Source organism: Astyanax mexicanus, chromosome 13 (assembly GCF_023375975.1).
Source record: "Astyanax mexicanus isolate ESR-SI-001 chromosome 13, AstMex3_surface, whole genome shotgun sequence".
In the NCBI taxonomy this organism is placed as follows: Eukaryota; Metazoa; Chordata; class Actinopteri; order Characiformes; family Acestrorhamphidae; genus Astyanax; species Astyanax mexicanus.
The window spans coordinates 13204961-13228952 of record NC_064420.1 but is presented as its reverse complement, the minus strand read 5'-3'; the positions used below and the strand labels follow the sequence as shown (position 1 = coordinate 13228952).

The 23992-nt window shown below is 39.3% G+C and overlaps 1 protein-coding gene across 1 annotated transcript in view; it reads left to right on the top strand.

The window, feature by feature from the left end:
- epm2a (EPM2A glucan phosphatase, laforin) overlaps nucleotides 1-20787 on the top strand; it is a 38369-nt gene extending 17582 nt beyond the window's left edge. Inside the window, exons 3-4 of the mRNA XM_007233413.3 lie at nucleotides 13177-13421; nucleotides 20355-20787. Of these exons, the coding sequence (XP_007233475.2) occupies nucleotides 13177-13421; nucleotides 20355-20638 (529 nt within the window). The 3' untranslated portion in view covers nucleotides 20639-20787. The remainder of the gene's footprint in view (nucleotides 1-13176; nucleotides 13422-20354) is intronic.
- The last annotated feature ends 3205 nt before the right edge of the window (nucleotides 20788-23992 follow it).

The window sequence follows — 23992 nt, the reverse complement described above, 5'->3', positions numbered from 1 at the left end:
TGTTTCATGCTTGCTGACCACAACTGGCCTGCGGACCGTCTATTGCCAACCACTGTTCTAAGCTTTTAACATTGTGCCTGCAGTTTGAAGAAGGTCAGTACTTCCAGTGTACATCCCACTTTCTCAACAGCCCCAAAAGTTGTAGTGTATATAAAAATAGTAAGGTGCAAATGTTCCAATTTGGTGTTTCCTGTCAACTTATAAGGATAAACTTGAATGACTGTGTCTTGAAAGCTCTGTTTTGCCTCAGGAATCCATTGTGTGTGATCTCAAAGCACCATCTGATTACCATCTTCAGAACGGAACTGATTAATAGTTCAAAAGGAAGTGCATTAGATCCTGACCCAGAAAATGATATTACTCTCAGCTTTCATTTGTAACCGTGGAGTAATATCTGAATCATCCTGTAATCTTTTTTTAGCTGCCTCTTCCGTAGGAGATTAGAGCCTCTCTGACGATGAAGGCTGGACTTGAATTTGAATTTCATTGATTGCCTCTATGAAAATGAAGTCTCAGTGATGTAAATCAAATTTACATTTGCGTCATTTGTCTGAAGCTTTTATCCAGAGTGATTTAACTTTGAGTCGTGCTGTACAGGTAGGGGGAGGAGGGTTGGGGAATGGCTGAAATAGTCGATCTTCGGAATTTACTCATTTGTGTTCCTTTTTTTATCCTCTTGTCCTGGTTGTTCTCAGCTCCAGAGCCAGAAATACCATGGTCAGGAAGCCAGACCATGACAGGAGAGCCATTTCCTATTTCTACGCACTTCTTCACTCAAGGACTCTCCCGTAGAGAAGAGAGGGAATGAAACCGACTATGCTGGACCAACCCTTGTACACAGTTTCTGAAAGCAGAAGGCCTCTAAAGTAAATCAAGCCTTCGGCAGTGAAATGCTCTGCTGAGAGCTGGGTTTTATTTTTAGCTCTATGATAGAAACTATTCAATATAAAAAACTTTACCTGACTGCCACTGTTTATACTGGATATTACAGTGAATAACATTCTCTTATCTGAATATACTTCTCTTTCCTTCTCTCCACTTTCTGTACCCCTTTTTTATTTCTTCTTCTTCTTCCTTTTTCTTTCTCACTCTACCTCTATGCTCAACCACCTTTTCTCTCTAACACAACCTCTCTGTCTCTTCATCAACCTCTCTTTGTATTTGCTTTTCTGTACTTCTCTGCCACAGCCTCTTTTTTCTCTTGCTCTCTGTATTGGTCTCTCTCTCTCTCGCTCTCTTTCTCTCACTCACTTTATCTCTTTGTATTGCTCTCTCTCTACCTCTCCCTCCCACAAGCTCTCACTTTACTGCCCTTTGTATTGCTCTTTCTCTCTACCGCTCTCTTTCCCACAACCTCTATCTCTCATGATCTACCTCTCTTTTTTTGTTATTCTTTACCTCTCTCTCTCTCTGCCACAACCTCTTTGTTACTGTTTCTCTGTATTGCTTTCGCTACCTCTCTCTCTCTCCCACAAGCTTTTTCACATTTTTGCTCTCTCTCTACCTCTACCTCTCGCACAACCTCACTTTCTTACTCTTACACTCTTTTTATTGGTCTATCTCTACCTCTCTCTCTCTACTCTCTCTATCCTCCAACCTCTCTGTCTCGCTCATCTTGGTATTGGTCTTTGTATTGGTCTCTCTCTACCCTTCTCTCTCTCTCCATTAGTCTTTCTCTACCTCTCTCCCACAAGTTCTATCATTTACCTCTCTTTGTATCGCTCTCTCTCTATTAGTCTCCCTCTACCTCTCTCTTCCACAACCTTACTTTCTCATTCTTACACTCTTTATTGGTCTCTCTCTACCTCTCTCTCTTTGCTTCTCTATCCCACCTCTCTTTCTCTTCATCTTCTCTCCGTATTGGTCTCTCTCTACTCCCTTTCTCTCTCTCTATTAGTCTCTCTCTACCTCTCTCTTCCACAAGCTCTATCATTTTACCTCTCTTTGTATTGCTCTCTTTCCACCTCTCTCTCTATTAGTCTCTCTCTACCTCTCTTTCAGAACCTCTGTCTCACTCGTATGCTCTCTTTTCTTATTTTATCTCTTTCTCGCTATGTCTTTCTGTCCCACAACCTCTCTCTCTTGCTATACTTCTCTCTATACCTCTCTCTCTATTAGTCTCTCTCTGCCTTTCTCTCTCTTTGTCTCTCTATCCCACAACCTTTATTTCTTGCTCAACTTCTCCCTGTATTAGTTTCTCTCTACCTCAATTTCCTCTACCTCTCTCTTCCTACTAGTTTCTCTCTACTTCTCTCCCACAAGCTCTATCATTTTACGTCCCTTTTTATTGCTCTCTCTCGATTAGTTTCACTCTACATCTCTCTCTCTCTATGTCTCTCTGTCCCACAACTTCTCGCTCTTAGTCTATTTTTCTCTGTATATCACTTTTTCTCTATACCTCTTTCTTTCTCCCACACAGCCTCTCTCTTTGTTTCTCTAACTCTCTCTACAAACTCTCTTTCTTACTCTTATACTCTCTTTATTGGTCTCTCTACATCCCCCTTTATCCTTCAACCTCTCTTTCTCTCGCTCCACCTCTTTCTCTTACAAACTCACTTTTTCTCTACCTCTTACGCTCCCACACAACCTCTCCCTTTCTCTCTCTACTTCTCTCTCCCACAACCTCTTTCCTTTATGCTTCTTATCTCTGTTTTGGTCTTGCTCTACCTCCATCTCTCTCCCACACAACCTCTCTCTCTACCTCTGTCTCTCAAACAGCCTCTCTCACTCTTGCTTTGGATAGGAAAGCTCATTTATTAGTAACAGGGCATCTCACATGAACAATATTATCACAATATGCTGCCCACGATAACAAATTATAACGACTCAATCACAAGCGATTCTGCAATACTTGATATATTGCAAAACGATTATCTAAGTTACGCCACGCCATCTGTGTTACTGAAGAGGATTAAATACTATTAAATAAGTAAACACCAGCAATTATGTATTTTTTGGTGTCAGTTTTACAGAATTAGCTTTCTTCCACACTTTGCTTGCACGCTCTTCCATTCTCTTCAACTGTACACTTCTTTATTGCTTTCTTTCTTTACTCCACTGTGTCAATCTCTCTTTATTGCTCTGTCACTCTACCACTCTCTCATGTACATCCTCCCTCTCTTTATTTCTCTAACTATACTTTTCTCTTTACTTTCCCCTTTTTTCTCTCACACATTGTAATAAATGTTTAAGCAGCAAGTATTTATATCTTATTTTTTTTCATTCATCTTAGTTCGTAAAATGTTTTGAGATTTCAACTATAGTTTGAGTTTTACAGGTTAGTTTAAGGAATAAGAAAATTTTAAATGATTTAATTTGATTTGTACCTCACACTTTTTCCATTTGTTCCGGGAACCATTTGCATAATGGGTGGGTCTCCCTCTCCCTGTTACTCTGTTATGGTCCTGTTATGGTTGACTGGCCAACCTCAGTATTGATGGCTATAGGAGCAAGTTACCATTTGCTAGTTACCAAGTTACCAAGTTATACTTAACATTTCACGTACAAAACTGTCCAGGAATCTGCTCCCCCACAACGTTAAACTACATTACTGTAACAAGTGAAAATAAGTGGTGATACGAAGTTTTAATGTTAAATTTATAAATTAAAACTAAATGTGTTATGTAGTCAAAACAAACCTGCAGAAAGGAGACCAAAGCCAAATCAGACTTAAACTTGTGAGTTGAAGTAAAATGTAAGTCCAATTTAATTTAACTTTAAACTTTAGGGCATTTTTTGAACTCAAAATGTTTTAGTTGAAATTGCTAATATATATATATATATATATATATATATATATATATATATTGCAATACTACCTCTCTCACACAGTTTCACCTCTTTCCCTATCACTGTACATCTTTCTTGCACTCTCTCTTACTCTTTCTCTCACTTTCTTGTTCTTTCTACCTCACTCTCACTTAGATCACTTAGCTCACTCATCTTTATCTCTATCTGTCTCTCCTCTCTCTCTCTTTCACCTGACCACCTTTATCTTTTTACTGTTTTTCAGTCTACATCAATCTTTCACTTTATCTCTCTGTCCATGTCTCCCTGTCTCTCTCTTCCTCTATGTCCCTTTCTCTTTACTCCCAGATCACTTTTCTAAAGTGACAGAAACCCCTGCCTGCTGCTTGCAATGCTGAGCGCTAATGCTAATGCTAAAAACAGTCGGTTCATCCATTTAGAGTGTAAAATTAATGAGGCCCTCAGGGCAGTGGATTAGCGGCTAGCTGAATGGAGCTCTGTAGCATCAGTGCCACACATCGCTGTGGCGTGCTGCTGTTGGCCAATTCTCACGTTCATTTTCACTCTCAGGCTAATTAATATCATTTTCTGGGCCTGGCTTGAAATCTGGAAGGACAACTCTTTTTAATCTCAGTTACAGTGTGCGCCTCCGTCTGCCTCTGTGCCTCACGTGTCGCAGAAAAAGCCGCTATTAGCCGACGAGCTGAGGGGACGGTGTGGAAGCAGGAACCGCAGTGTTGGAACATAACGAGGTTTAGAAGTTACACTGAAGACAAAGTAACCCATTAAGACAAGAGCCTCATTTACCGACTAATTATGGATGGATTTGAGCAGCCGGTTCAGCCTCAAAAGACTAAAATCACATATGCTAATGTGCTATTCTTCAGCGCAGATCTGTATTTGTATTCCTCATGAATTTCTGCTTTCTCTCTAATTGTTCAGGGCGGCAGGTTTCAGCTGCACTTCACAATTAGCCGAGCAGCTTTGGATTCGAGAGCTTTCGCAGGCATTGAGCCATTAGCGCTTATTTTTGCACATCCCTTTTGACCCTGATGTACAAAGGGAGGAGAGGAACGAGGGATAGAGGGAGGAGTGTGAATATAAAACTTGTTTTTTTCATCTATAAAGGACTCGGGAGGTCACAAATAAGCACTCAACGGGGGCAGAGGGCAGCAGCAGTCGTTAATACGCATTAACCTCCAATTACTGTGCTGTGTCCCATGTGTTCAAAGACTCGCTTGGTCCTTTTTCTTACTGTCAATAATATAATGACTGATAGTGTCCTCTTTTTCTGTGGGGCTACATCAGAGAAGTTCTTAACTGTGTGTATTTACCAGTTCAAAGAGTGAAATCTTAATTAAGTTTCATTAAAGGACCCATATGGCAGAAAATCGTACCACACATTTTATGTAGACGCCTTTGATGTTGTACGTAGTGCTGGATGATATGGGCAAAATGTATCACAATATACAGTACCAGTCAAAAGTTTGGACACACTTTAGTTCTTGCCATAATATGGATTAGAATAGTAATGTAATAGGGCTGTAATAGGGCTATTCACTGTATACTAACTCTACCTCATTACAACAGAAATGAGGCTCACAACCCGTAGACTCACAAGTCTTAAGCATTGTGAGAATCAATCCTGCTTTATGGCAAATACTAAGGACACGCCCCCCCCCCCAGCAGAGCGAGAGAGGCAGACTAGATTAAAGCCTAAAAGCCTTCTGCTGTTGTGGTAATGTTTGCAAGTAATATTAGTATGATTTCTCTCTTTGTGCATGTGTGTGCTTTCACTATGGAAGTTATTGTTTGTGAAGGTGTTTTTTGACTGTGCATGGATGTGGTCTGTTGGATAGCTAAGTGGCTAGTCCAGGTGTTTCTTTAGATAGTTAGTTAGCCAAACATTAGATAGGCTTAACATTGTTGTTTCGGTATTAGCTAGCTAACTACCTTTCCATCACTTGCTATTTGGCAAACTTGCTTCATAAGTGAACTTTAGTCCAGGTATGTGTATTTACTCTACAATTTTTAAACACAATTTGGCACAGATTTGGTTTGAAGTGTGTTTTAAAATGAGCTGCATATATCAGAAAATAGTACAAGGTCTAGTCGCATTTGCTAGTCATAAAACTCTCAAAACTAGTGTGTCTGTCTAGACTAGTGTTTACTGATGACACTAGAAGGGATTACAAAAACTTCAAATTTGTCGAACAAAACCATTAACTTAAGGCGCACCTAAAATCCTTTAATTTTCCCAAAAATCAAAAGTGCACCTTCTTATCTGGTGCATCTCTACCAGTCAGGTAAAATTATGGAGCAGTAAAGCCACTCTGCTGAAGTGCTGCGGGTGAGTTATAAGGGTGAGCTTTCAGTGAAGTTTCTTCAGCACTAACTCTGGGTGCAGCAGCATTAGCATTAACTGCTAACTGCAGTGCTAGCTCTTTCACTGTTCAGAGGCAAATATATTGGAGTGTAGTCTGTGTGTTTATCCTGTTAACCACAAACTACATTGTACGAACCGCTAGCTAATAGCGCCCTGGGTTACCGAGACACTCAGGGTTCCTTAGTCTAGCGTTATTGGGCGGCATTTACATCCTGCTTAGACAAAATATTGGAAATCTAAGCTTACTGTAAATAAACAGGAGCATTTTACTCACCCAAATGAACTGTTTTCAGGACAGAAATCTGTGTAGATTAACATCCAGTGCTTGTTTGACTTTGAAAGAAAATGTTGTTTACCTTAGCTTTTCCCCAGCTTCCCCATCAGAAGGGAAACGTGGCAAAGCCTTTGCTTCCTTAATGCGCCTTATAGTCAGTAAAATACTTTACGTACCTCTGTTAGACATGATTATAAGTCCAGTTCGCCACTTTACTTTGCTCAAAACAATCACGTGTGACTAGTGGGAGGAACCAGAGGAACAGCAGCACGTCTTTATGACTAAACATTTGCTCCCAGCCTGTAGGGGGAGCCCTATGTTGTAATCAGCACTCACCAGATAATTTAAAATACTCACTCCTTTATTTTTTAAAAGCCATTAAGGTTTATAATTAAATAATACCCCTGCTGTTTAAGGGTTTAAAAGTAAGAAGCATTTCACTCTTATGCTTGTAGTTTGTTTAATTAGTGGTCAGCTCTTACATGGTCCTCACAAGCCCAATGACACGAGGTAATTTGTTTGGCTGTCTTTGATATCCATCTACAACCCAAACTTACAGCAAACTCCATTTGCTCAGAAATGTTCAATTTAATTAATACAAAGACTACAGAACACAGTTTGTTGGGTTTGGGCAGTTCTTTGTAGGTCTGTGACATATGTCTCTATTCAGTCTAGTCAGAGGAAGCTCAGAACATCAGTTCTTCTATTATAACTGTAGTGTCCAGTAGACAAGAGCCGTCTAGTCCACTTTAATTAAACTGGGTACCCTTTAAAATTAGTTAAAAATGGGATCCCAGTTATTTTGAGTGGGGCATGACTGTTGGTGTCAGAAGTGGAGGCTTCTAGAACTTCTAGAACTGCTGATACCCTGGGGGGTTGTAGCAAAAAACTCCCAGAAACTTATTTAGGGTAGTTTAATAAATAAAATACATCCAATAAGTATCAGGTCTGCAGAAAGATTACAGTAACTTAGATAACTCTCCCAACACCTTGTCTAGCTTTGAGATTAATGAATACAGCAGCAAAAGAGCATACAGAGTTCCACATTTCTCAGCCAAGAACAAAAAGCTGAGGTTGCACAGAGCCCAGGCTCACCAAATCTGGACAGCCACGTTGATGGTAGGTTTAGAATTTGGCACTTAAAAGCCCTATCCTGACGATATTAGTTTCTCAGAGGGTCGTGAGGTAATTTTTTCTTTTATGGTGGGTGGGTGATTTTATTCTCGTCTGGAACGATCATGTATGTGTTTTTTCTCAGACGTCCCCTGAGAAAATTTCAGGCTAAATTATCTACTGTTTTTTGCTGAACTCCGTGGTCCTCCGGTAATTTTAGTCCCATCCAGTTTCGTCACCTTGCGTTTAAAAAAATAGCTATTTGTCCACTAATAAGCACCGTAATTACACTTCAGGCGGCGCGTTTCCTTGGAGATCCACATAAACACAACAGCGAGTGAAAATGGAGGAGCTACTGAACGCGATGTTGTGACCGAGAAAGCCAAAAAACTCACTGTTTTTTCCACTGCAGTCTGGACACAAGAGTTTTATCACTGAGTAGAAGTGTGAAATATTTTTCACAGACGCCCCCCTGAGAAACTAATCCTGTCCGGATAGGACTATAGGTTCATCCTTCAGTCCAGGCTGGTGGAGGTGGTGTAATGGAGTGGGGAATGTCACACCAACTCTTGCCACACTTTGCGTTCTAACTGGTTAATGATTGCATAAATGCCACTGTGTATTTGAGTATTGTTGCTGACCATCACTACCACAATTTTCTTGTCTCCTACTCAACATTCTGCTTCCAGCATAATGATGCACCATGGCACAAAGCAAAAGTTTTCAAACGTGAACATGACAAAGAGTTCTGGGTTGTTTAGTAGCCTTTCTAAGGAATTGTTCTCTCTTGTGGAATCCATGCCACCAGGTTTTGAGGATATTTCAGTAGCAAAGAAAGTGTGTACCCAGTATTAGTATAGAGCAGAAGAACAGACAACTTAATGGCTCAAACTGTAATTCCTGAAGTACTCCATGTTAAGCTGCAGAGCTCCGGCAGGCTTGTTTGTTCCACACACCGCCGCAGCTAAGACTGGCACCGGTTCAATGGTGCCTGCGGATCAGAAGCTCAGCTCCCGAGGGCCCGCTAAACCTGGAGAGGATTTCCATTCACCTTAACCTTTAAGAGTTCATACATTCAACGCCTGAGCCAATAAAGAACATTTTGAGTGTACACAGCTCTGGACAAAAATAAGAGACCACTTAAAAATGATGAGTTTCTTTGATTTTACCAAATTGAAAACCTCTGGAATATAATCAAGAGGAAGATGAATCATCACAAGCCATCAACCCAAGCTGAACTGCTTGAATTTTTGCACCAGGCATAAAACTTACAAATAATTTCAGAAAAAGAAACATTTTACTGAATGTAAATCATGGGGGTGGTAGTTTGATGGTCTGGGGCTACTTTACTGGTTCAGGACAACTTGCCGTAATAGATAATCCTGAAGGAGAATGTTCGGCTATATGTTTGTGACCTCAAGCTCAGGTGTACTTGGGTTCTGCAGCAGGACAATGATCCAAAGCACACAAACAAGTCCACCTCTGAATAGCTTTGGGGTGGCCTAGTCAAAGTCTGATTGAGATGCTGTGGCATGACCTTAAACAGGCTTTTCATGCTGGAAAAACCTCCAATTTGTCTAAATTAAAATAATTCTGTAAGGAAGAGTGGGCCAAAATTTCTCCATAGAGACGTGAAAGTATCAGTAAAGCTTGATTGCTGTTGTTGCCGCCAAGGGTTGTACAACCAAGTTATTAATTAGGTTTAGAGCGCAAACACTTTTTTACACATGGCTAGGTTGGTTTGGATTTTTTCCCTTAAAAACTCATTTAAACACATTTAAAATGTGCTTTTTATATTTACTCAGGTTACCTTTGTCTGACATTAAAGAAATCTGTAGAGAGCAAATACTTTTTCATGCCTCTGTATATTCAAGTGCTGCCCAACCCTGCATCCAGTGAATAGATTACAAACAATGAAGCCGCTGCACTCAAGTGATGATTGGTGCTGATTGCCCACCAGAAGTGTTTACTTGTGATGCAGCGAGTGTGCCACCTCATGTCGCGCTTTAATTGTGGCTTTTCATGATTAATTACAGAGACAAAAAATGCGAATTTGAAGAGTAGCTGATTAATAGCGTGGCCCTGGAGGACGTAATAAACTACATTAAGCTGAGGAGGCCTGCCACAATGCTAGAGGTGCTAATTTTTCTTCTGAGCTGAGCTGCTGTGGAGATCTGAAGCCACTAGTCAGGGTTTTCTGAGAAGGCTGGTGGGTTACATCATTAATACATGAAGTTGAAAGAGTAGATTCTCTTTGTTTCAATCGAGGCCTCGCTGATCTACTGTGAATCCTTTGAACTTAGCATAGCCTAGACTATGTATTGCGTTCTGCCTTGCTATTAGTGCATCATTCTTTCTGCTCGGGTTCCGCAATTAGGAGTGTCTGTAGTGATTCTTAACAACGGTAATTGAACAAAATAAGGGAGGGAACTTCTGAAGAGTAGCTGAAAGAGATAACAAGATTTTCGCATTTAATGACAACTGTAGGCAATCTCAGTCTGAAAAGGAAAAGATCAGAGCTCAGATTCCCAAAGGCTTTGTAGTATTAAGATCATCTTGGCTGGTAGAGAGAAAGTGTTCAGTGTGTTGCTTCTCTATCATTTAACAATGATCTGCTGAGTTGTTTGGCATAACCCAGCTAGGATCTCGGCTGGTGTTTTGCAGCATTGGCTGAGACACAGCTCTGGCCATGTAGAATTGGGCTGAATGTGGTTTATAGTTGGCACCAGGAAAGCCAGCAAAAGTGTCTCAGGCCTATTCCAATATTATACCCGGCAACCGTGGTGTTGGAGCCCAAATTAGAGGAGTAATTCAGAAATAAATCAAATGACCATGACTCATCACTAAGCTCAGATGCAGTAAATCAGCCAAGACATGTTTAGCAGAAGATGCACGGCTAATATTGCTAACAAACGCCATCAGTCAGCGTGTCACCTGTCACCAGTCTTATCTTTGTTAGTATACTGCGACACCCAACCCATGACAGAAATATGTGACAAGTCAGTGTGATTTACAACTTTAGTGTGACTAAAGCTGAGGTTACACTGCAAAATTTTAGCCTGGCTGAATATGTGATGATTGGCTTTAGCGCTGTGTGATTTGAGAAATTCATATCCCGCAACAATATATATCTTGATATAGCACATTTTCTATAAATTCAGTGAATCCTCAGTCCTGTTTTCAGAATTTTCTTTTGTTTTCATAAATTAACCACACTATGGAACACTGTTTTATATAAATACAGAAGTTAATGCCAGGACTCTTCAATCGAAAAGCCTTTAGAACAGAAAGTAGTGATGTATATGTGATGGGAAGTGGCCCAATTTCTCTCTCAACACCTTAAAACTCACTCACTCATTTACTTACTCCCTATTTAGCAACATCAGTTACAATGGAGGAGCAGATGCATTGTCTGATTACAACTTCAGCAGTGATGAGTATGCCAAAAATATACGCCAGGAACCGAAAGCTAAGAATGTGATTTTATGTTAAGCAATTTCTTACGCCCAAAGCGAGGAACGGTAAACATCATTCATGACCATTCCTAGCAGATAACTCGCTATTCAGCAGTTTTTTTTTTTATCTGTCTATCATGTAAAATACAGTTGTTAGATAACTGTTTCGTTTCATTCTTGTAGGTACTGTGTCCTTAGCCTGGCAAACCGATTGAGCTTCATGTCTGTGGAGGGGTGGACGAGTTAGACAACTCTCTCCGGTGTTTTGAAACATATATTGTGTTGCCATGGTATCACTGCATATTCTGCAGGTGGATACATTGGAACCTGTGAACTAGGATAGAGGGAGATTTGAGTTGGAGTCTTTACTCAGAAATTCCTGAGTTTACAAGAACTGTCCAACTGTGTTTATATACACAGCGTTAACAAGACATAGGTGGAAACAATGACACGACAGACAGGCAATTTACCAGGCAATCACCTTTCATTCTCTCTCTCCCCCCCTCTTTCTGTACCTTTCTTTCTCCCACTCGCTCTCCATCTCACTCTCTAACCCTCTCTCTCCCCCTTTCCTGCACTCTTTTCTTTCTTTACGGTCTCAGCTGACACCGAGGATGAGCTCTGGCCATGAAGACTCTAATGGGGCTTTAGTTGTGTGTCTGCAGGGACACAGTGAGTGAACGAGGAAATGAGGAGGAAAGGTTAAAGAGATCAGTCTGCCCGAGAGAGAGAGAGAGAGAGAGAGAGAGAGAGAGAGAGGCAAGTACTGTAATTTCTCCTAAGGTGTCTTTCTGTCTCCCTTGGTCTCTCTCTCTCTCTGAAAGGGTGAGAAACAGATAAATGAGCTGATAGAGAGAGAGAGAGGGAGTGAGGGAGGGAGAGAAGCTGGTGGTCCGTCCGCCAGCCACGCTCTAAAAATACCCCCAGCCTGCTCAGGATTCTGACCAGTGATTGCACACTCTGTCCTTCTCTCCCCACACACACTTCTGTCCTCCGCCTCTCTCCCTCGTTCCACTCACTTCCTCTCTCATCTCCCTCCTGCCATCCCTGTCCTCCTCCTATTCCTCTCATCTCTTCTCTCCTTTCTCTTATTTTTCCATCAGCTTCCCCCTGAAAGCCTTCCCATCTTTCTCCTGCCAGGTCTCTTTTTTTTTCTCTCTTCTCTTCTCTTGCTTGTCTTGCTTTGTCTCTTGTGTCTCATCTTGTCTTGTCTCGACTCTTCCTCTTATCTCATCTCTCTTCCCTCTTCATCCCTTCTCTTCCTTTCTTGTCTCAACTCTTCTTATATCTCTTCCTCTCTTGTTCTCCCAACTTGTTTTGTCTTACCTTCTTGTGTCTTGTCTCTTCCTGTCTTGTCTTTTCCTCTCATTTTGTCTCTTTTTCTCCCCTTTTTTCTCTCTTTCCCTTATCTTCTTTTCTTTCTTTCTTGTCTCATCTTTTCTGATCTCCTTTTCTCTCTTGCTGTCTTGTCTTGCTTTGTCTTTATCTTCTTTTGTCTTATCTATTCCTGTCTTGTCTTCGCATTTTATCCTTTTTCTCATATTTCTTTCTCGTCTTATGTCATCTTATCTCTTTTTCTCTTTTGCTTTATCTCTCTACCTGTCTTGTCTTATCTTTTCCTCTCATATTGTGTCTTTTCCTCCCCTCTCTTCTTATTTCCTCTTCTTTTCTTATTGTTTAACTTATCTTCTTATTTTATCAATTCTCTCCTCTTCCTTTCTTGGATCATCTTGGTTTTTTTATCTTTTTTACTTTTCTACTCTTCTCTTTTTTTTCTTGTTTCTTTGCTCATCTTCTCTTACCGGGCAAGTGCTGTAGATTTCCCCTGATAGAAGGATGGGAAATACTAAACTATTAATAGTGTTGTATATATGTTAAATATAAAGTTAGATGAGGTAGTGTACAAACATGCATATAATGTCAATACAGCATTGGTTTCATAAAATGCAATGCTTTAAGTAGTGAAATATTAAAGGTAATAATTAGAAAATAGTTTAAAATTATAAAGCTTTATAAATGTATTATTCATTACTTGTTAATATGTTAATAAACCCTCTATGTACTGTATGTGCACTTCAAATAAAGTGTTATGACATTTTTTTACTGAAATTAATGCAGTCAGACGTGTGTCACATCATTGACCATTCTCCATAATGTAAGCGAAACAGTCACACCCACTCTCTCTGCTCCGCCCTCTGCAGGATTCTGCCCCGGGTGTGGTTGGGAAGTTGCCCTCGGCAGGTGGAGCATGTGACCCTGAAGCTGAAGCATGAACTGGGTGTTACAGCTGTGATGAACTTTCAGACAGAATGGGACATCTTGAACAACTCACACGGCTGCCGTCGAAACCCAGATGATCACATGACCCCAGAGACCATGATGCACCTGTACAGAGACTGTGGCCTGGCCTATGTGTGGATCCCCACACCGGATATGAGCACAGAGGGTATGGTGTGTGTGTGTGTGTGTGTGTAGGTGTGTTTGGGCTTATGTTTAGACTATGTCAGACATCTACACCGACATAACAAATCTTAAAGAATTTGCCCCAGCAACTTGTCATACATATGTTTTTTATATTATCAAACATTTTAATATTAGACAAATATAACCTGAGTAAATATTATAAGCAGTTTTATTAATAATTATTTCATTCATTAAGGGAAACAAATTCATCCAAACTAACCTGGCCCTATGTGGAAAAAATATTTGCTCCAGAAACCATAATATGGTTGTGCAACTCTTGGTGTCAACAACTGCAACTGAGCATTGACGATAACTGGCAATGAGTCTTTCACACCTCTGTGGAGGTTTTTTGCCTATTCTTCTTTGCAAAATTGTATAGTATTTATATTTTTATATTGTATAGTATATTATATCATATAGTATATACAGTACAGGTCAAAAGTTTGGACACACCTTCTCATTCAATGGGTTTTCTTTATTTTCATGACTATTTACATTGTAGATTCTCACTGAAGGCATCAAAACTATGAATGAACACGTGGAGTTTTATGTACTTAACAAAAAAGGTGAAATAATTAAAAACATGTTTTATATTCTAGTTTCTTCAAAATAGCCACCCTTTGCTCTGATTACTGCTTTGCACACTCTTGGCATCATTCTTTCAATGAGCTTCTAGAGGTGGTCACCTGAAATGGTTTTCAGGTGTGCCTTATCAGGGTTAATTAGTGCAATTGTTTGCTTTATCAATAGGATGGGGACCATCAGTTGTGTTGTGCAGAAGTCTGGTTACTACACAGCCGACAGCCCTATTGGACAACTGTTTAAATTCATATTATGGCAAGAACCAAACAGCTAACTAAAGAAAAATGAGTGGCCATCATTACTTTAAGAAATGAAGGTCAGTCAGTCCGGAAAATTGCAAAAACTTTAAATGTGTCCCCAAGTGGAGTCGCAAAAACCATCAAGCGCTACAACGAAACTGGCACACATGAGCAACGACCCAGGAAAGGAAGACCAAGAGTCAACTCTGCTTCTCAGGACAAGTTCATCCGAGTCACCAGCCTCAGAAATCGCAAGTTACCAGCAGCTCAGATCAGAGACGAGTTGAATGCCACACAGAGTTCTAGAAGCAGACCCATCTCTAGAACAACTGTTAAGAGGAGACTGTGCAAATCAGGCCTTTATGGTCAAAAAGCTGCTAGGAAACCACTGCTAAGGAAATGCAACAAGCAGAAGAGATTTGTTTGGGCCAAGAAACACAAGGAATGAACATTAGATGAGTGGAAATCTGTGCTTTGGTCTGATGAGTCTAAATTTGAGTGTCTTTGAGATGCAGAAAAGGTGAACAGATGCATTCCACATGCCTGGTTCCCACTGTGAAGCATGGTGGAGCATGTGGAGCTGTGATGGTGTGGGGGTGTTTTGCTGGTGACACTGTTGGGGATTTATTCAAAATTGACGGCACACTGAAGCAGCATGGCTACCACAGCATCCTGCAGCGACATGCCATCCCATCTGCTCTGCGTTTAGTTGGACGATCATTTATTTTTTAACATGACAATGACGCCAAACACACCTCCATGCTGTGAGGCCAACAAGTGCTAAACACCTCTGGGAACTCCTTCCTTCAAGACTGTTGGAAAACCATTTCAGGTGGCCACCTCTTGAAGCTCATTGAGAGAATGATGCCAAGAGTGTGCAAAGCAGTAATAAGAGCAAAGGGAGGCTATTTTAAAGAAACTAGAATGTAAAACATGTTTTCAGTTATTTCACCTTTTTTTGTTAAGTACATAAAACTCCACGTGTTCATTCATAGTTTTGATGCCTTCAGTGAGAATCTACAATGTAAATAGTCATGAAAATAAAGAAAATGCATTGAAAAGAGAAGGTGTGTCCAAACTTTTGACCTGTACTGTATATTTTTGTGAGCTCTGACAGTTTCCCTTCTCCCAGTGTCTCTGCACAGCTTCACCTTGCCCCACCTCTCACCATCACTGGACACAACTCTGAACACACTCCCCCATTACTTCACCATTCAGTTAAACTTTCAGTTGTTGATGACATAAAATGCTGTTAAAACTACTGGTACTGGGCTACTTTAATATACAGTACATGGCACTTAATGATTATAAAGGGACTGTATACCATATGGAACATGTCGTTTTGTCTCAGAAGTGTCTTTTTGTTATTACCTTAATGGATAAAAAATATTGAGATATATCATATATCATCATTCAGCAAAATATACAGATATTATTTTTAATCTATATCGCCCAGCCCTAGTCCTGGCTTTGAAGAGGTTCCACGCTATTTAGTTTTTTTCTGCTGCATTAAAAAAAATGAAGATAAATCTAATCACACAGTTAACCGTAACACATTTCCCTGCAGCTGATGAAAGAGCTCAGAGAAGATTGTCTAAATTAGATGAGACATTATCAGTAGATGAACCAAGTACTAGTACAAGATAGCCTTGAGGAATGAATTTTCTATGATAATTAGGGATGACCTCAGTGCAGAGCTTTTTAAATATAATAAGATTTTATGTGATTTTAAGTGTACCATTAAATATACAGTACATATACCAGTCAAAAGTTTGGACACACCTTCTCTTTTATTGTTTTTATTTGTATTATTTTATTACATTAAATGAATTCTGATGTCATCCAGACTATAAAGGAACACATAAGGAATCAGGAAGTAACTTAAAAGTGTTAAACAAACCAAAATACTCTGTAAAGCATTTAGATGCTCTTTTCAGTTTCTGAGGTTGGTAACTGATAAATTTATCCTGTACAACAGAGGTCCTGATGAGTGCCAGTTTCATCATAATGTTTTGACGACTTTGAGAATCTACAGTTGAATCAGTTGAACATTGTTGTTTTAGGAGTTCAGAAAACAATATTTGGTGGAATAACACTGGTTTTTAATAACAGTTTTCATACATTTTGGCATGTTCTCCTCCACCAGTCTTACACACTGCTTTTGGATAACTTTATTTTGGATAACTTTATTATCCAACAATGGTTTGACGGCTGTGATTATCTATCTTTTTTTCAATTTTGTAAAATCAAAGAAACTTATAAATTTAAGTGGTCTCTATTTTTTTCCATAGCTGTACTTGAGGATAATTTCTAAATTTTTGCATTGCCTGATCTTCATTTCTTTTCTTTCTTTTTTTATTCTTTACTTAGCTGAGTAGTTCTTCCCATAAAATATGGATTTAACCATTATTTGAATAGGGCTATTTACTGTATATCAACTCTACCTCTTCACAACTTTGCAACTGATACTATTAAACAGATTAAGAGGGCAACTAGTTTTGTATCACAATGTTTTTTCTAATGGAAGGTAAAGAACTTGCAGCACTGACTCGCAGTGCATGCATGTGTCCTGCATTGAATTTGGATGTGAGGGATTTCTGTGAGTAAGCTTGTCCGCTTGCATAGGCTATTCTGTCCAGATGCCGCTGGTCACGATCAATACCACCTGCCGTGCTGTCCACTGCGGGCGGTAATGCCCTCTGTCACATATTCCTGAAACACATGTGACATGTGGGCCGAGGAATGATAAGCGTCTACACAAATTCAGAAATGCAGTGTCTCATCCATCTGCCACACACTATCAGGTCTAACTGCCATAATTCAAGTCACCTTGCCATGAGCACACTGGCCTGTGTTCCCCAGTCTTCCAGTAAGAGGCCTCTCTGATGTGTCTCAAGCAGAAGGACCCTGTGAAATTATCTGTGGTCTCTCACGAAAGGCAGATGTTTTTAAACTTTCACGGCACGCCATTCTCTTCACTGCTTTTTATTCCTGTTTCATATTTAAACTAAGTTTCAAATTCCATAATCATCTTATGAATATCGTCTTATCAATAAAATATTCTTAACCCTGGACTTTTTTTATGAACTATTTAAGTGCCATATAAAATACTATTTTCTGGTGCCGTTGTGCTCTCACGAATCCTGGAAATGGAAGAGTTGGAGGCTGCAGAGACTATTCAGTGCTACTTTTTATTCTGTAATGAAAGTTTTTTTTTTGTTTTAAATTCTTTCATTGCTTACATACTTTTTAATAAATCAGTCGATGGTGTAAGCAAAAAGCTTGCATTAAGTGCATAACTCTACCTGTATTAAACTAAACAACTACAGGTGCATCTCAAAAAATAAATATCAAATATTATTGAAAAGTTACTTTTTTTCAATAATTCGTTTTAAAATGTGAAACTCATATATTTTATAGATGTATTACACAAAGAGTGATCTATTTTAAGCGTTTATTTCTTTTATTGTTGATGATTATGGCTTACAGCCAATAAAACCCAAAAGTCAGTGCCAAGTCCTGCTTGAAAATGAAATCCGTGTCTCCATAAAAGTTGTCAGCAGAGGGAAGTATGAAGAGCTGTAAGATTTTCCAGGAAAACACTGCACTAACTTTGTACATATATAACACAGTGGATCAACACCAGCAGATGACATGTCTCCCCAAACCATCACTGTAAACCACCATCAGTAAATTTTACAATTCATTTGTAAATGAAGGGAGCAGAGTCTGGAGGAAGAGTGGAGAAACACATAGTCCAAGCTGCTTGAGGTCTAGTGTGAAGTTTCCACAATCAGTGATGGTTTGAAGAGACATGTTATCTGCTGGTGTTGATCCACTGTGTTTTATCAAGTTATATTCATGTTTCCCTCTGCTGACAACTTTTATGGAGATGAGGATTTAATTTTTTAGCAGGACTTGGCACACTGCCCGCCCTTCCAAAAGTACCAATTGCTCTTAAAAGAAAAATACCAATATACTCCATGTGTAATACATCTAAATAATATATCAGTTTCTCATTTTAAACTGAATTACTGAAATAAAATAACTTTTCAATGATATTCAAATTTTTGGAGATGCCCATTTATTTGGTTAATTGAAAATGTAAGTAGTGATACATGTTGATGTTGTGCTTTGGGTCATTGTCTTGCTGCATGACCCGATTGTGCTTGAGCTGCATATCTCAGACTTGTGACCAGACATATATTTTTCTTGTTCCAAGAATGATCACTAATTGGGAGCAGAATTTATGGTTTTGTGTATTGTAAATTGTGGCGTTTTACCCTGCCACTAAAGCACAAAGCTTTCCTACACCAAAATACTAACTACCACCCTGTTTGCTGGTTTGTAGGATACTCTAATGGTAAAATGCAGCAATAGAGCTCTTTTTAGCATTACATCAGCTTTGTTTTCACAGATGCAAAAGTGAGGCATGCAAAGAAAAAAATCATAGTACCTGTTGTGAAACATGGAGGCTGTTCTATTATAACTATTAAGGCTGCTTTGCTGTATCTGTCACAGAGTCTTGAATCTGTGCAGGGTACAATGAAATATTAAGACTAAATAGACATTCTGGAGTGACATGTGCTGCCCAGTGTGAGAAGCTTGGTCTCAGTTGCACATTTTGAGTCTTCTAAATGGAAAATGACCCAAAAACATTTGAGAATAAGTGTATATCAGCCAGTATTGCAATAATGCCAGTATCAGTGGAACTGCATTGATTTGAGTTAAAATACTAATAAAACTGCTGAGTTCAGGCTCCTCTCGTATGTGCTTGACCCTGGTCTGACCCCGCTGCTATCAGCAGCAAAGGATGGCACTGTTTACACTGTGAAAGTGATAACTGAATATTAGAGACAGTTCCAAACACGACGGAAATAGGGGGTTTCTTACAACACAGACCATGAAAGAGAGATAAGCACACACTTACACTCCAAGATAAACACGTCTCGCACTGCAGTAAAGCCAGATAATCACTAGCTGGGCCGAGTGCTGGAAGCGCATTAGAGAAAGCAAACGCGGCTCTTACTCTCCATCCGTCTGTTCTGCTTTATGTTACGCTATTATTATCATCCCTCATCCACACAGAGAGAAAAGACAGGTAGGTCCTGTTAGTGATGGTAACTGCTGGAGAGCTTCCTGAGCCATTTAATAAAATTGCTGCCATTTTCACATTATATGTATGTATTTTATCAGTCAGGTTGTAAGGAGCAGTAAAGTTACTCTGCTGAAGTATAGTGTTATACAGGACGTTCAGTTTTTAGTTCTCCAGCAGTTTTACCATTCTCCGCTAACCACGCTAAGAACTAGCTGCAAGCTTTTTCACTGTTCAGAGGTGAGTGTTATTGACCTGTAGTCTGCTGCTAACCATGGCTAGCACTGCTGGAGCCACATAAGCATTAGCCGCTAACCGTGCTAAGCGCTAGCTCTTTCTCCGTTCAGAGGTGAGTATTATCAATCTGTAGCCTGCTGCTAACCCTGGCTAGCACTGCTCGAGCAGCATTAGCATTAGCCACTAACTGCGCTAGCTCTTTATTCGTTCACAGACAAGTATATCGGCCTTTAGTCTGTGTGTTTACCTTGTTAAAATGAGCTACATAGGATGAACCGCTAGCTAATAGCGCACTGGGTTACCAGAACACTTAGGGTTTATCATTAATGCTAATGATGCTTCTTAGTGAAAACCTGGAAATTTAAGCTTACTATAAATAAATGGAAGCACTTTACTCACCCAAAGAAACAGGTTCAGGAGAGAAATCTGTGTAGATTAAAACCCTACTTATTAAATCTTTAGCCCAAAACTGGGTGTAAGTAAACCAAATAAATAATAAATATAACCTTCACAATATAAACACTCCTTATTTAATCCAACATTAGACAAAACTAGTTTGGGTTACGGGGTGGCAAGTCAAATTATGGGACGCACACAAAAAAAATTATATAGTGATATTTTAGATACAGATGTCAGATGTCATGGTCAATACAAACATGAGAATACATTTTTACTAACAAATAATATTTTTGTTATGTATGTTAACATTTATGTGCCAATAAACATGATTAACCAGCTGTTTCTCTGTGTCGCCGCCCTGCAGGTCGTGTACGAATGTTGCCTCAGGCTGTGTTCCTGCTCCACGGCCTGTTGGAGAATGGTCACACGGTCTATGTACATTGTAATGCCGGTGTTGGACGCTCCACGGCTGCAGTGTGTGGCCTGCTGATGTACGTGTTGGGCTGGAGCCTCAGGAAGGTGCAGTACTACCTTGCGGCCAAGAGGGCGGCAGTGTACATCGACGAGGAGGCTTTGGTACGAGCGCGGGAGGACTTTCATTTAAAATTTGGACATTTACGCTCTTCTGTCTGCTGTGCTGAACTGTAAGACATGATCTGATGTCTTCATAATGTGATGTTATCATTTTAATAATGAGTTAAAAGTTTGGAGTAGCCCAAAATTTCACTATTGTTTGACTTTTCTTTCATTATATATGGATGTTATAGACACAAAATAAATTTCGATTTGATCTAGAACCAGCTCTTCCTGTGTGTATAACAATATGAATTCAGAAAATAAACTCAGATCAGAGCTTTTTAAATGATAATTGTATTAATTAACGGAAAAAATCTACCCAAACCAATCTGGTTGTGCCACCGTTGTCGCCAACAACTGTAATCAAGCTTTAATGATAACTGGCAACAAGTCTTTCACATCTCTGTGGAGATATAATTGACTTGGCCATTTCAAAACCTTAATTTTGTCTTTTTTAAGCCATTCAGAGGTGGACTTGTTTGTGTGCTTTGGATCATTGTCCTGCTGCAGAACCAAAGTACACCTGAGCTTGAGGTCACAAACGGATGGACATTCTTCTTCAGGATTGTCTGGTAAACTGCAGAATTCCTGGTTCCATCTATTATATCAAGCAAACCAGCCCCAGACCATCATACTACCACCACCATGTTTTACATTCAGTATGAAGTTCTTTTTCTGAAATTACGTGTTTTGTGTCAGATGTAACGGGACACATGTTTTCCAAAAAGTTCCACTTTTGTCACGTCAGTCCAAAAAATATTTTCCTGGGGATAAATCCTGAGGATCATCAAGATGTTTTTTTGGATAAATGTAAGAAGGACGTTGTGTTCTTTTTGGTTAGTTGTATTTTTGCCTTGTAACTTTCCTATGGATAGTATTTTTAACCAGCCTCTATCTTATTATTGAATCATTAACACTGACCTATACAGAGGCAAGTGAGAATTGTACTTTTTAAAATGTTGTCCTGGGTTCTTTTGTGACCTCATGGATGAGTTGTCCATGCCCTTTTAGAATAGTTTCGGTCAGCCGGCCACTCCTGGGAAGGTTCACCAGTGTTCCATGTTTTCTTCCAGCACTAGTTCCAAAAGAGCTAATTTATACTAATTGTATGTGATTTTTAATCTCACTTTGTATCATGTTTATTTTAGCAATTTAGAGATGGCTTGTGAACAACAATTTCAATATCAAATCTAAAATAAAGATTTTAAGCACAGGCTTCCAATCCTGTAGACTAAAAAAAACATTTACTTATTTTAGTTAGTTGGATCTAATGTTTATAATTATTATTACTAATATTATTTCTTGATCACTGGCATATAATTCAGGTCTGAAAGGGTTACAATGACAATTATATTGTTTATTGCAGTTAACAAATAATATATATCGTCCAGACAAATATTGTCATCATGACAGGCCTAACCATAAGTTATAATCATTTATTGTTCCTGGTAACCTTTGTATTCCTTCTGAATAGCATCGTAACCCAAAACGTTATTGTTATAACTATTAATTTAATGGTGATCATAGTTATGGTCAGAAAACAGCAGGCAGCAGTATGTGCTCTACATGTACATCTGTACCTCGTCCTCTGTTCATGCACGACTCAGCGCTCTCGTTTATTGCTCCATCATTTTTCCCCAGTAAGACCCTGGCCCACTTGCACTTTCACATTATTATTGTTAATTCAGTCTTTCAGACAAGACCTGCATTTCCTAAAGGCACCTTGAAGCTGTTGGTGGCTTGACTGCTAATGTGGCAGTTATCGTTACACCGTCCACCGCTTTCCAGATTTAATATCCCCTTAACTCATTTGTGAATATTCACTGTGGCGGCTATATTTAGCTCTGTTATTTCCTCCGCCTCAGTGCAGACGCTCTCAGAGAGCTCTAGTTAAGCGCTGGCTGTGGAAATACCTGACCTTCGAATAAGTGGCTGTAAAGTCTGCCGCTGTGCATAAACCCTGACAGAAATTGGAAAATCTCAGGTGTGTGTAGTCAAGAAGAAGAAACATGGATGGTATGTAAGGTTGGAGGGCAGGAAGGGTCCCAGAGCTGCTGTGTAGCAACCTAGGAAAGTGGATATAAATTTAGAATTAGAATTAATTATAGATTAGATTTAAAATCAATTATTCATGAAGTATTGTATCACTTTAAGCAGTACTTTATAAAAGTCTATTTTCTTGGATTAATCTCCAAAAGCTTTTCAAACATAAATTTGTATGGTTTCCATACATTCAAACACAGATATGATGGCAATAGTCTGTAAACTGACATCTTCATGTCTCTCCACATATGTGTTTTAATCGTAAAGTGAAATTCAAACCTGATTTTGAGGGCACTATAAACTCAAAAATAAATTTGAACCAAAATGCTAATTTGCATCATAGGGTTCTGGTTTCCTAGTAGTTCCCAAATTGTATTATAAAGCTCCTCAACTCTGGAATAACCTTCCCAAAAATGTTTGGGACTCAATTCTAGTGCAAAAACGTACTTGTTTAGTTTAGCTTTTGGTAATTAATGTTTTTCCCTTTAGATAAGGCTCCAGATCCAGGGATTTATGGACATAGGGAATTGTGGTAAACTGAGATGCTGGTGCTGTTGTCCTTTCCACTGCTTTTAATCACTCAGGTTTGTGGACGGTGGAGTGGGTGGATACCGGTATTTCAGGGAGCCTCAGTGTCTATGTTACGTTCTGGCTCTAATATATAAATACAAAAACTATACAAAGTGTGGAAGTAATCAGCCGTAGATATGAGGTAGTGCAGTAGAACAGAATAAATTAAGTATAGGAGATAGCAGGTATCAGCAGATGTGACAAATACTAAACATAAACCTGTGCAGTATTGTGTTTAAGTTAGGTTCATTGTGTAGGGTCTAGGAATTCAAAAGTACAGGAACTAATTCCATCTTTCCGTCTTTCTGTCTTCTTTCAAATTATTGACTACCCACCTGTGTGAGAGAGGCCTTTGGTTGCTTTGAAGTTACCTTTGAGACCTCGCTGACTTTTACACACCATGCTCTATCTATGCACGATCTGTCTGACTATGGATTGGTGGAGTCCAAACTGTTCAGAGAATCACAAATCTGTAATACTGGATCATTTAACATTACCCTCAATAAATAAACGACCAAGAAAAATATTTTAGCACTTCTACTAAACATAAATTTATTTTATTTCACTTCGCAATTATTTAACTGAAATTCGCTATTATATTTTTTATGTTTGAAAAACATCGAAGAAACAATCCCACTGTGCTTTCACGCCTCTTCTCTGGCTACACTTTCTGTCAATTCAATTTGGTAAAACCAGCAGTAAAATACTCAGATCTATAATTCTATATGTTAGCGTTCGTTTCTCATCACCTGGTCAGATTTTGAAGTAAAATATATTCAATATTTTAGTGTCCAACTAGAACACAGAGCCCTT